Genomic DNA, 12,469 nt, shown 5'->3' with positions numbered 1-12,469 from the left:
TAGGTTTTTGGAGTCGCTAATTACGAATCTGGCATCCGTTGAACTCTATCGCTTCAGGTTCAAGGTCATTTGAAGGTCATTTGAAGGTCAAATCGAGAAAACTCCGAAAACCTATAACATATTTTTTTTTCAGCGTTTTCTCTCGATCTGACCTTCCCATGACCTTGAACCTGACGCGATAAAGGTCATCGGACACCAGGTTCGTAATCAGCGACCCCAAAAACCTAAAACATATTCTTTTTAAATTTTTTTACCGGTTTTTCTCGATTTGACCTTCAAATGACCTTCAAATAACCTTGAACCTGAAGCGATAGAGTTCAATGGATGCCAGATTCGTAATTAGCGACTCCAAAAACCTATAACGTATTTTTTTGGATTTTTTTACCATTTTCTCTCAATTTGACCTTCCAATGACCTTGAACCTGACGCGATAAAAGTCAAAAGACGCCAGATTTGTATTCGGCGACCCCGAAAACCATAGTAAACCCGAGATAACCTCAGAATACATGTTTAAGAGTGTCAAATCTCTCGAAAATACAGTTGGTGGGTAGTGGTGTTTCCTATATTTGTAGGGGGGTGGGGGTGGCTGGGGGGTGGAGGGTAGTCCGTTTAGCGTGCAATCGACTCGGGATACTTATAAGATACTACCATGATTTTTTCAGATTTTTTGGTCCAAAAATAAATTAGGCCAAAAACCGGCCTTACCGACCCTCCCCCTTTTAAATTCGAAGAAACGGGTTTTGGCTTAATTTATGTGAGCTGTAAGATATAAAAAAGAATCTATGATTCATTATTCATGAATATCATCGGCCGAAAAAAGGATTGGTTTTTGTTTCAAATCATTATACGATTAGATTTGTAATCTGTGACATTAAAGACTAAGCTTTGAAATTATGAATGTTTTAAGAAGATTTTTTTTAATGTTTCAGGATTCTTGAAAACGGGTACGAAAGGAAGTGCTCAAGGAAATTACGGTCTGATGGATTTAGTGGCTGGGCTTCACTGGTTAAGAGAAAATTTAGCAGCATTTGGAGGGGACCCTGAACGTGTTGCGGTACTTGGACATGGTACCGGTGCAGCTTTGGCTAATTTTTTAGCAGTTTCACCAATGGCTAAAGGTAGTTCACTAATTTTTATCTAAAGACAAGAGTATGGCAACTGAAAAAACTTAGTTTTGTTTTTAACAATTTTAAGTTACCTATAACACTAATTATTGATAATCAGCAGGAATATGTAAAAATCAAAAAGCTAATTCGACGCCTCTATTACATACGGCTCCACGTCGCGGTTGGGTGGTGTACAGTAGGGTCTCCAAAAATTGATTGCAAAACTTTTTTCACTATAGAGGGCCAGACACCCCCCCCCCCCAAGTTTCTATTTAAAAAAAAGAAAATCCGTCATTTTTTTCGAAATTTAAATATTAACACGTTCCACCGGGCACTTAAAAACCCCATTTAATTAAAATGGGGAAATTTTGAGTTTTCGAAAAATTAAACTCATGCTCAAAGCTACAAATACGAGCCAAAAAAACTACATTTTCACGTATTATTGTTACTTTTTAGAAATTTCTGTCGCTTTTTTCATACAAATAATTACTATTGCACAATTTGAATATATACGATGAATTTTTAAACAATTTTCAATTGTTCAAACAAATGTAAATTATTTAATCAAGTATTTATTTTCCAAGCATATAAAAAATAATCTTATTTTCTGATTAAAATGTTACTGTTTGTCATTGTTTGGAGTAGTAAATTTCTCTAAGAACATGATTTTATTATTTTAATAATTATTTATGGTTCATTCTCAAAATTTCTAAAAATTAATCTTGAGATGTACACTTTTTTCAAGTTGTTATCCTCTGCTACTTTTAGTTGAATAATTACATAACTTTGATACATTTCTTCTAATACTTAACACATTTCTATTTGTTTAAACAATTTTTATTTGCTCAAGCAGTTATTCTCTGATCACTAAAAAACGAAATAAAACAGAAGACATACAATTATTCACATAATGTTTTTAGACGAATTTACTGCTTCAACCAATGACAAACAATTATATTTCAATAAAAAAATATAATTACTTTTCTACTTTTTTTTTAAATAGGTATTTGTTTAGATAAATTAAATTATTTCATAACATTGAAAATTGTTTAAAAAGTCATGCTAAATATTCAAATTGTCCACAAGTTATTATTCTTATGAAAAAGACGACGGAAACTGCTGAAAAGTATCAATAATGCGTGAAAATGTAGGGTTTTAATTTTTGGGTCACATTTGGGGCCCTTCGAGGAGGGTCGGGGTGAATTGGAAATTTGGCATGCGTTAATATTCGAATTTCGAAAATAAATTACGGATTTTTTTTCCCCGGAAATATAAACTGGGGTGGGGGGGGGGGGGGTTCGCCATGTAGCTTGAAAAGCGTTTTTTGGACCACCCTCGTGTACAGCTCCACGTTGCACATTGGGTTCAAATGAGGTGTCCTTTGAAAAATTAACTTTTATCCCGAACCATTAGAGTGATTTTGCATTATTTTTCACAAAACTAAAGCTTATGAAATTTCGAACAAAGTTACAAAGGCATATTTTTAAAGAAGTTGTTTAATTTTTTATTTAACAATGAAGTTTCATAAAAAAAATGCGCAGATTTCATTTTGTGAAAATTTATCAAATTTATGCGAAATTACACTGAATTAGTGGGAAAACTTGTTTTGAATGATTTCCAGCAGTATGAGATATTTGGAAAAAATTACAATTTCTATAAACAAATTTATCAACTTAATTTAGATTTTCAGTAAAAATGATATATATCTACTTCATATGCATGTTTTAAGTGTGAGTATAAAGAAAAAAAAATTCGTTATGACTGATAAAAAAATACAGATCATTTGTTAATTATTTAAACCAATTTTATAAACAAATGTATAAATTCGTAATCTTAAAATATATTTGTTTCGTTTTTCTTTATCAGAAAGGACAATAAAGATCTTGCTTATAGCTTTCTTGTGCGATTATTTGATTTCAGACAATTACTATTATTTGTTTAAACAAAATTATTTAAAAAATGCATAATATTGTCATTTTTTAGTTGAAAAAATTCTTTTTTTCATCAACTATATATGTGTTGAAAATACCCCTTGATATGATACTTGGTTCTAAAAATAATCCATTTGTTTAAAAAAATTGAATACACAAATTAATTGTTTTGCCATTTTAAAAAAAATGGATTTCTTTTTTTTTGGAGAAATATATTTCTGATGTCTTGCCTTTGTTTAAAAAAATTGGAAATCTTTGTTTATAACTAAGTTGAATATTCCATCATTTTAATTTTAAACTCATCTCTGTGGATCTACATTATTTTATGAACTGAAAATTTAATTTTTTAATTGTTGGTAGACAAAGTATATTTTTTGGTTGAAAATTAATGTATTTTGTTAAAAATGTGTCTTTTATGGTGGCAATTGATCTACATGGTTAAAATTGCAACTATCTTAGTTAAAAAATCCTGTATTCATTTGATTAAAACTTTTTGTTTTCAATTATTCATTTTTCCAACTGAAAATTTAACTATTCCATTTTTTGTTGAAAACTGAACTGCCTCGGTTCAAAATTCAACAATTAAGTAGAAAGTTTATCGTTGTCAGTTTAAAATTTAGCGATTTGGTTTACAATTCATGAATTTTGTTTTAAAATTGTATTTTTACCATACAGTAAACTTAACGTTTAACACTTTAAAATTTTCAAAATTTCAATCAATAATTTTTGAGCTGAAACTTTCTAATTAAAAAAAATCTATAAATAAAGCTAATTTAAATAGTAATCGAAAATGGCGCAATGCAAATTTTGGAACAAACGTTCACTTCTATAATTAGGTATTTGTCTCAGTTACGAGAAATAACTTTTGCTAACATGATGTAACCTCTTACACGTGCACGTGCACTCCCAGAGTGAATTAGACTTAAAAACAGATTTACGAGCGAAATTAGCGTGAAATACCTGTGGTTCGTGTAGTTAGAGATTGTAGGGTAATCGTCCGTTTTCATACTCATGGGTGGAGTACTTAACAAATATGATTGCTGCCGCTTTTTTTTCGTGGTGACTAAAAGAATCGAGCATTTATTTTTTAATTAAATTTTTGGTGCGGCATCTACTATAATGTTACTTTTAATCAGATTTTTGATTGGTTTTTGAATGATATGGCTTAATAGTCAATATAAAACAAAGTTTTACGTCATCCATAATAAAATATGCCACATGAGGTAATATGACACGTAATGTAATAAGCTACATAAGGTAATATGACACGTACTGCAATTTGACACATTCAGTAATATGCTACATTATGTAATATGACATGAGGTAATATGACACATGATGTAATATGATACATATTGTAATATGGCGCATTCGGTAATATGGCGCATAAGGTAATATGGGACATTTTGCAATACAACACATTCGGTAATATGGAATATAAGGTAATATGATACATGAGATAATATGCCATATATCGCAATATGATACATTCGGTAATATGCCACATGATGTAATGTAAAATGAGGTAATATGACACATGAGGTAAAATGACATGTGAGGTAATATGACACATCAGGTAATATTATACATGAGGTAATATGCCATATATCGCAATATTATACATTCAGTAATATGCTACATGCTGTAATCTGAAATATGAGGTAATAGGACACTTATTTCGAAATGACACATTCGATAATATGACCCATGAGGTAATATGACATATGAGGTAATATGACACATAAGGTAATATGACATATGAGGTAATATGACACATAAGGTAATATGACATATGAGGTAATATAATCCATGAGGTAATATGACACATATGGCAATATGAAACCTAGAGTAATGTGTCACATCGGGTAATCTGGCCTATGGGCTAATGTGGTACATTCGCTCTACATTTTTTTTAACATTTTTATTGTGTTTAAAGAGAGGACATTTTTAGTTTACATTTTTTTAGTGTGTGATTGCAGGGTAATCTTTCGTTTTCATCATCGCGGGTCACGCACTTAGTGAATGTGATTGCAGCAAATTTCTTCTTCCTGACGACCAAAAAAGCCAAGTATTCAATCTTTTGATAAATTGCCAGAAGTAATTTCAAAAGATATTGCTTAAAAATTTTACGAGTGAGAATAGGAATCTATAATCGAAATCTCATCAAAACCCTTCTACCTTTTATGTACATTGGTTTACTACTTTATCGGTTAAAAATTTGATGAAAAGGTTGTAAAGAATCTTTAGTGCTTTAAGTGAAATTAGATTTTAGGCTGAGTTGAGCTTTTTTAAAATTAAAAGAAAATGTATGTAACGTGAATTTAATCATATTACGGTATTTACTTGTTTTATGTATTTACAATTAAAAATTTAATTTCTGAAAATTGTAATGATTATCAGCCTTTGACACTAATTAAAAAAAAGTACATATAATTTTGAAAATTGAATTCAGATACTCATTCCACAACATAATAAGAATTTCAGAAAATCATATAATAAAGAATTAATTTTTGTTGCTAAATAGAGAAAAATTAAAATGCAATCTTTACAATATATAATAATGTAAAAAACTAATTAGATAATAAGAAACTGAACAGCTCATAATTTAAAAAGCCTTAAAGAAACATTTTCAGTGAATCATTCAGATAATTTTTACTCTAGATTTTTCAGTTATATAACATTCAAATAATGATTAATTTACGTCAGCTAACTTTAAGAAACTAAATTTGAAGTAAGTTAATTAATTATATTAAATAATTAATTTACGTTACCTAATTTAAAACATCGTGAATTGATTCATTATGTAATTCAATATTATGATCAAAATTAGTCCGCTAAACATTAATTCAAAAATTCACAACATAAAAAGCCTTAAGCAATTATTTTCATTACAAAAATCAAATTATTTTTGATTTCACATATTTTTTCTTAATTTGAACTTTAAATTCCGAATATTCATATTTTTTCTGAAATAATTCCAAAAAATGTAAGTTTTATTAGAATTATTAAATAAATATTTAATCATCTAAAAGAAAAATAGAATTGAACCATTATTTTCATTGAAAATTCAAATTATTTAAAGCTTTAAAAAATTATTTTCATTGAAACATTTAAAGAAATTTCACTTTATATATTTTTTAAATTTGAACTTGTCATTGTTTAAATTTAATTATAGAAATAATAGTTAATATTCATTGACATAAAATTAACGCAAATATATGAAGATGTTTGTTTTTCGATGTACTGATCTTTAAGTTTATTTAAAAAAGTAGCTTTCGCTCCAGGACGTGGAGCCTCTTCAGGTTACATTTCTGTACATCTCCATACCAATCTAAAGAAAATAGAACGAAGTTTTTATATAACTAAATCACATTTATAAGTAATGTTAGATATTGAAAAATATAGAACATAACCTATAAACTTACCGACGTGACAGTTACGTTCCGGAAAAGATTATGGTATACACTCTTTTATGCTAATAAAAAGGTAAAAGCCAAAAAAGCTCTTAAGATAATTGAGAAAAAACATACTTTTGTTCCCCTGCTTTTGTTTCAACATTGTAAAAAACATTTTTGAAACGTGGGCCAACACCCAGTGTTGTTCGCTATTTCAGGAGAATTATATTCTACGCCATAACACGTGACTATATATTCTAGCTTTCTAAGCCTGAGCACAGATGGCCAATGGCGCCTATATTTCAAACTTAAGAGGTAATTGCACATTTGTATATTTTTTAATTAACAATTGTTTGTCGATAAAATAAGACTGTGGTATATTTTACTTAGGAAATCAACATCGGATCTTTTGTTTACATAGTTTGTATTCTTGACAATATAAAACATTTCTTTAAAATTTCTCTTTTTATTATGCCTTTCATGACTTAAAATTTTAGTTTTTGAAAATGAAAAATGTTTATTAGCGAAAGGTAAAATGACAACTTTTTCGTAGTCAAACGTTTGTGAATTTTGAACCTGAGACTGTATACTTATATTGTCGATCTTTTCTATCCGTTTATTAATCTATTTGTTTCTGAATTTAGTTGGAAAATCATTATCTTTTAAAAATTTTTTAACTTTAAGAATGTTGTCGTTTCTAAATTTAGGATCTGATAATTTAATAGCTCTATCTGTAAGACCATAAATCACAGAAATTTTCTCTTTAATCGCAATATTAGAATTGAAATTTACATATCTGCCTGAATTAGCGTCATTACGGTACCAGTTTGTAATAAGTTTATTATTTTCTCGAATGATAGTAACATCCAAAAAATTGAGTACATCAAGCTATTCGATTTCGATAGTAAACTGGAGTACCAAATTTCTGTTTAAAAAATTCGTTTTGAAAACTGCAATAGGAATTGTCAATGCAAAATTCAACAAGTTCTAAATACTGTTTAACTGGCAATTTTGTCAGTTTTCTCATTGTATACCAATTTACTGTGATGTTTTTTAGAACCAAATCTTTAGGAATATTAGTGAAAAGAGATTTCATATCAAGTGAAACCAATTTATAGTTTTTTGGAATATTAAACGTTTTAACTTTATCACTCAAATCCAAACTGTTTTTTTTTTCAAAAGTGTTACTTTTTCAATAATTTTTTAATGGGTAGACTAGCGTATTTTGATAATGATAATAATGGAGAACCAGAAAAGGAAGTGACTGGTCTCATAGGATTATCTTGTTTATGGATTTTAGGTAATCCGACTAATTTTGGAGCAACTGAATTGTAGTTTTTTAAACATCTAGCTACGTCTTTCTTGATGTACTTACTTTTTTGGAATCTACCAATCATCAAATTTAGGTCCTTTTTAATACTTTTAGTTGGATCATTTTTAAGTTTTATGTGAGTATCCTGATCCGATGAAAAAGTATAGCATTTATCAAGATAATCATTCTTGTTCATGACTACCGTAGGGCTGCCCTTATCGGCTCTTGTAATGATAATATCTGGATTTTCTGACATAAATTGTTTTGTTTTAATAACAAGAATTTCAATCTCTAATGCAAAGTTGTTACCATGGTCACAATTTAAATATAGCAAAAGTCTATTGGAAATATTGGATCTAAATTCGATTCTTTTTTTCACTTGCAATAAGATTAATTTTTTCTTCTACATTTGCTAAAGTATTTTCAATGAGTTCACATTTATTAGTGTTGTTAGTACAGAATTTGTTTCCTAAACTCAAGAAATATCCTACGTCATTAGCATTTTCTTTATCTGATAAATTTATAAACCATTTTTTATTTGTTTCTTTTCGTATATTTGATGTTATAATAGGTCTCTTTTAACCAGTCAAACTTAGAAATAGAATCTTCAATCATATGTTTAACACATTTATCTATTAACCTTTCCTGACATTTAAAAAAAAAAATAATTTGATCATCTATAGCTAAATGATTAAGCTTTTTTCCTAAAAAATAGATTTTATTATCAATTTTATTAATTCTATGGTTGATATCTGTAATATCAATCTTCAAAGTTTTAATTTTGAAATCCATACAAAGTTTTCCGTATAACCTATACTTAAAAGATGATGAAATGTAATTTTTGGATCAGAATTATTCTGTTTTGATTTTTCAATTTTGAAAGTGTGCTTAGTTTATGTATCCATGTTTTTAAGTTGTTGATGGCGTCTTTCGTGTCAGTGCTTTTTAGTTTGTTAAAAAACCTCGTGCTTTTTTAATGAAGTACATCAAGAAAGACGTAGCTAGATGTTTAAAAAGCTACAATTTAGTTGCTCCAAAATTTGACGGATTACCTGAAATCCATAAAAAAGACAATCCTATGAGACCAGTTGCTTCTTTTTCTGGTTCTCCATTATTACCATTATCAAAATACGCTAGTCTACCCAATAAAAAAATTATTGGAAAAAGTAACACTTTTGTAAAAAACAGTTGGGATCCGTTCATATAATATACTATAAAAAAATATAAATTGGTTTCACTTGATATACAATCTCTTTTCACTAATATTCCTAACGATTTGGTTCTAAAAAACAACAGTACATTGCTATAAAATAAGAAAACTGACAACATTGCCAGTTAAACAGTATTTAGAACTTTTACAGGCTTTTAATGCGTATCATCCCAGAATCCAGTTTACTATCGAAATCTAAGAGCTTGATAGACTCAATTTTTTGGACGTTATTATCATTCGGGAAAATAATAAACTTATCACAAACTGGTACCGTAAAGACACTAATTTAGGCAGATATGTAAATTTCAATTCTAATTTTTCGATTAAAGACAAAATATCTGTGATTTATGGTCTTACAGATACAGCTATTAAATTATCAGATCCTAAATTTAGAAACAACATTCTTAAAGTTAACGAAATTTTAAAATATAATGTTTTTCCAACCAAATTCATCAAGAAATACATGAATAAACGGATTGAAAAGATCGGCAATATAAGTATACAGTCTCAAGTTCAAAATTCACAAACGTTCGACTACAAAAAAGTTGTCATTTTGCCTTTCGCTAATGAACTCTTCAGATTGTTCAAAAATTTTTAAAAGTATATGACATCAAAGTAGCAAGAGGTACTGCATTGGCTGATCACTCACATATTCATGATCATCATTTTTTATTTTCAAAAACTAAAATTTTAAGTCATGAAAGGCATAATAAAAAGAGTAATTTTAAAGAAATGTTTTATATTGTGAAGAATAAAAACTCTGTAAACAAAAGAACCGTTTTTGAATTCTTGAGTAAAATATACCACAGTCTTATTTTATCGACAAACAATTGTTTTTTAAAAACTATACAAGTGTGCAAATACCTCTTAAGATTTAAATATATGCACCATTGGCCATCTGTATTCAGGCTTAGAAAGCTAGAATATATAGTCACGTGTTATGACGTGTGTTTCAAAAATGTTTTTTCACAATGTTGACGAAAAAACAGGGAAACAAAAGTACGTTTTTCCTCAATTATCTTAAGAGCTTTTTTGGCTTTTACCTTTTTATTAACATAAAAAAGTGTACACCATAGTCTTTTCCGGAACTTAACTGTCCCGGCAGTAAGTTTATAGGTTATGTTCTATATTTTTCAATACACAACATCACTTATAAATATGATTCAGTTATATAAAAACTTCGTTCTATTTTATTTAGATTGATAAGGAGATATACAGAAATGTAACCTGAAGAGGCTCCACGTCGTGGAGCGAAAGCTACTTTTTTAAATAAACTTAAAGATCAGTAGATCGAAAAACAAACATCTTCATATATTTACTGCACTGATCATAAAACCGAACATCTTATAATATTAATGCAAATAATCAATCCATGTGACCTAATTGAAAACAATTTATATTTGGTTTTTTGAACAAAATTATTCTGTCCATAGTTAATCAGTTTATAATATAAAAAGCTGTAATACATTATTTAATATTTTAATATATATATCAACTTTTATTGTGCAAACTATATTCCATATTAAATAGCATTAAATGAAAGAAAATAATAAATTTATTTTCTTAGTTGAACAATATTTAACTTCAATCTTTATGTGACTTAATATTGTCAACAAAATAATTTGGCTGATAATAATTAACCAATAAATAACATAAAACGCATTAAATTAATTATTTCAATTTAATGATTCGAATAATTTTTATTTAAAATTTATTGTTTGTTGTTAATTTACACTTTTCTTTCTGTTACTTAGATCTAGTAATCAACTCATAACTAATTAATCAATTTGCAAAATAAAAAAGCATCATAGAATTATTTTCTTCGAAAAATAAAAACGATTCTTATTTTATATTTTACTTTAAACTCAAAATTGAGTTTTTGAACAATTTCATTTATTTTTCTGTTGCACCTTTTAAACTAATGCCAGAAAAAATTGAAATATACGTAAAAATAATGTTGAAAAATGATTTCAGGTATTCACACATTTTGCGTGCATCAAATGAGTTATAATCAAATTAAAAAATACATAAATTGTACTTTATAATTTAGCACTGTGAAGGCACTGCATGAAAAAAATGGTAAACAAGGACAGTAATAAATTTCTCGAACAATTAATAGTCTGCAGTCACAATTTCAGACACAAGACGTGCTATGCGTCCATAAAAGAAGAAATATTTCGGAATTATAATAGAAAATTTTTGTACACAGTTCGTTTGCAAATTTATATTTTTTATTTTAAAATTTAACACTTGAAAATTGGATAGTTGCAGTTCAAAAATTTTCTATTTCGTAAAACATTAGGTTTTCTAACTTAAAATTTAATTTTTAAAGTATTGGTTAACAATTTTTCTTTTTTAATAAAATATAATTTTTTTGTTTGAATATTCACCTATTTAGGTTGAAGATTCATTGTTTTAGTTAAAACTTCTTATGTGTAGTTAAAAATTTTTTCTTTTATAACTAAAAATATCACAATATAGCATTTTCCGGAGAAAATTATTATTGTTTTAGTTCAAACTTCCACCGTTTGGTTTAAAATTTGTCTATTTTAATTAAAAATTCTTGTTATTCGTGGAAAAATTGTATTTTTTTATTAAGAATTACATTTTTTATTTTAACATTATTATTCTTGTTTGAAATTCATTTTTTTGGTAGAAAATACAAGTGTTCCAGTTGAATATTCATCATTTTAGTTGAAAATTAATATTTTGGTGTAGAATTGAACATCATGAATTAAAATAAATGTTTTCGTTTCGCGGGAAATATGAATGTTACTTTTCTCTGAACGAAAAAATTGAAAAACTTGTCCGAGGGAAACCTGAAAACCATCGGGAATTTGAAATCGTCGCCCAATCGCCACCCTGATAATACTCTAAGTTATGGAACAGTATATTATTATTCAAAACTTAATTATTTTGGTTTTTCTAAGAGAGTTTTTGAGCCTGATTTTTAAATTATGTTTGACATTTCTTCATAAATAAAAAATAGGATGAAAAATTGCAATTTTTTCGATTTAAACTTCCCGGTGCTCGTCAATAATAGGACAATTGTTGATGTCGCCTAAGATGCCTAGAGTAACATTGTTTAAGGATGTTCTAATATTATACAACAAAACAAACTTTTTGTAAATAGATTATTTGTTGAAAAAATGTTTTTAACGATTTTCCATAATTATAACTTTTCTCAAATTATTTTGCAAAAAATTGGAATAAAAACAATATTATATTTAAAAAAATGTTCTGTTAAGATTATAATTGTTTATATTATGAACACATTTAATGAAAAAATGCAGTAATCAGGCATTTTTCGATAGAAAAATTCGTTTTTTTTTCTATGTGAATTTTTTAAATTAGGAACTTTATGATAATTTTATCAAAATGCATCATTTGTTTAATTATATAATGATTTTTATAAAGAAAGGGGGAGGGTCGGTAAGGCCGGTTTTTGGCCTAATTTATTTTTGGACCAAAAAATCTGAAAAAATCATGGTAGTATCTTATAAGTATCCCGAGTC

General features: G+C 27.7%; 1 protein-coding gene across 2 annotated transcripts in view; it reads left to right on the top strand.

The window, feature by feature from the left end:
• Positions 1-12,469, top strand: part of LOC117167950 (neuroligin-1-like) — a 183,909-nt gene that overhangs the window by 111,350 nt on the left and 60,090 nt on the right. For both annotated transcript variants that reach the window (XM_033353215.1, XM_033353214.1), the window contains exon 4: positions 930-1,118. In XM_033353215.1, the coding sequence (XP_033209106.1) occupies positions 930-1,118 (189 nt within the window). The remainder of the gene's footprint in view (positions 1-929; positions 1,119-12,469) is intronic.

This window comes from Belonocnema kinseyi, chromosome 2 (genome assembly GCF_010883055.1).
Source record: "Belonocnema kinseyi isolate 2016_QV_RU_SX_M_011 chromosome 2, B_treatae_v1, whole genome shotgun sequence".
In the NCBI taxonomy this organism is placed as follows: domain Eukaryota; kingdom Metazoa; phylum Arthropoda; class Insecta; order Hymenoptera; family Cynipidae; genus Belonocnema; species Belonocnema kinseyi.
The sequence above is the reverse complement of the archived record's forward strand: the minus strand, read 5'-3'. Positions and strand labels throughout refer to the sequence as shown.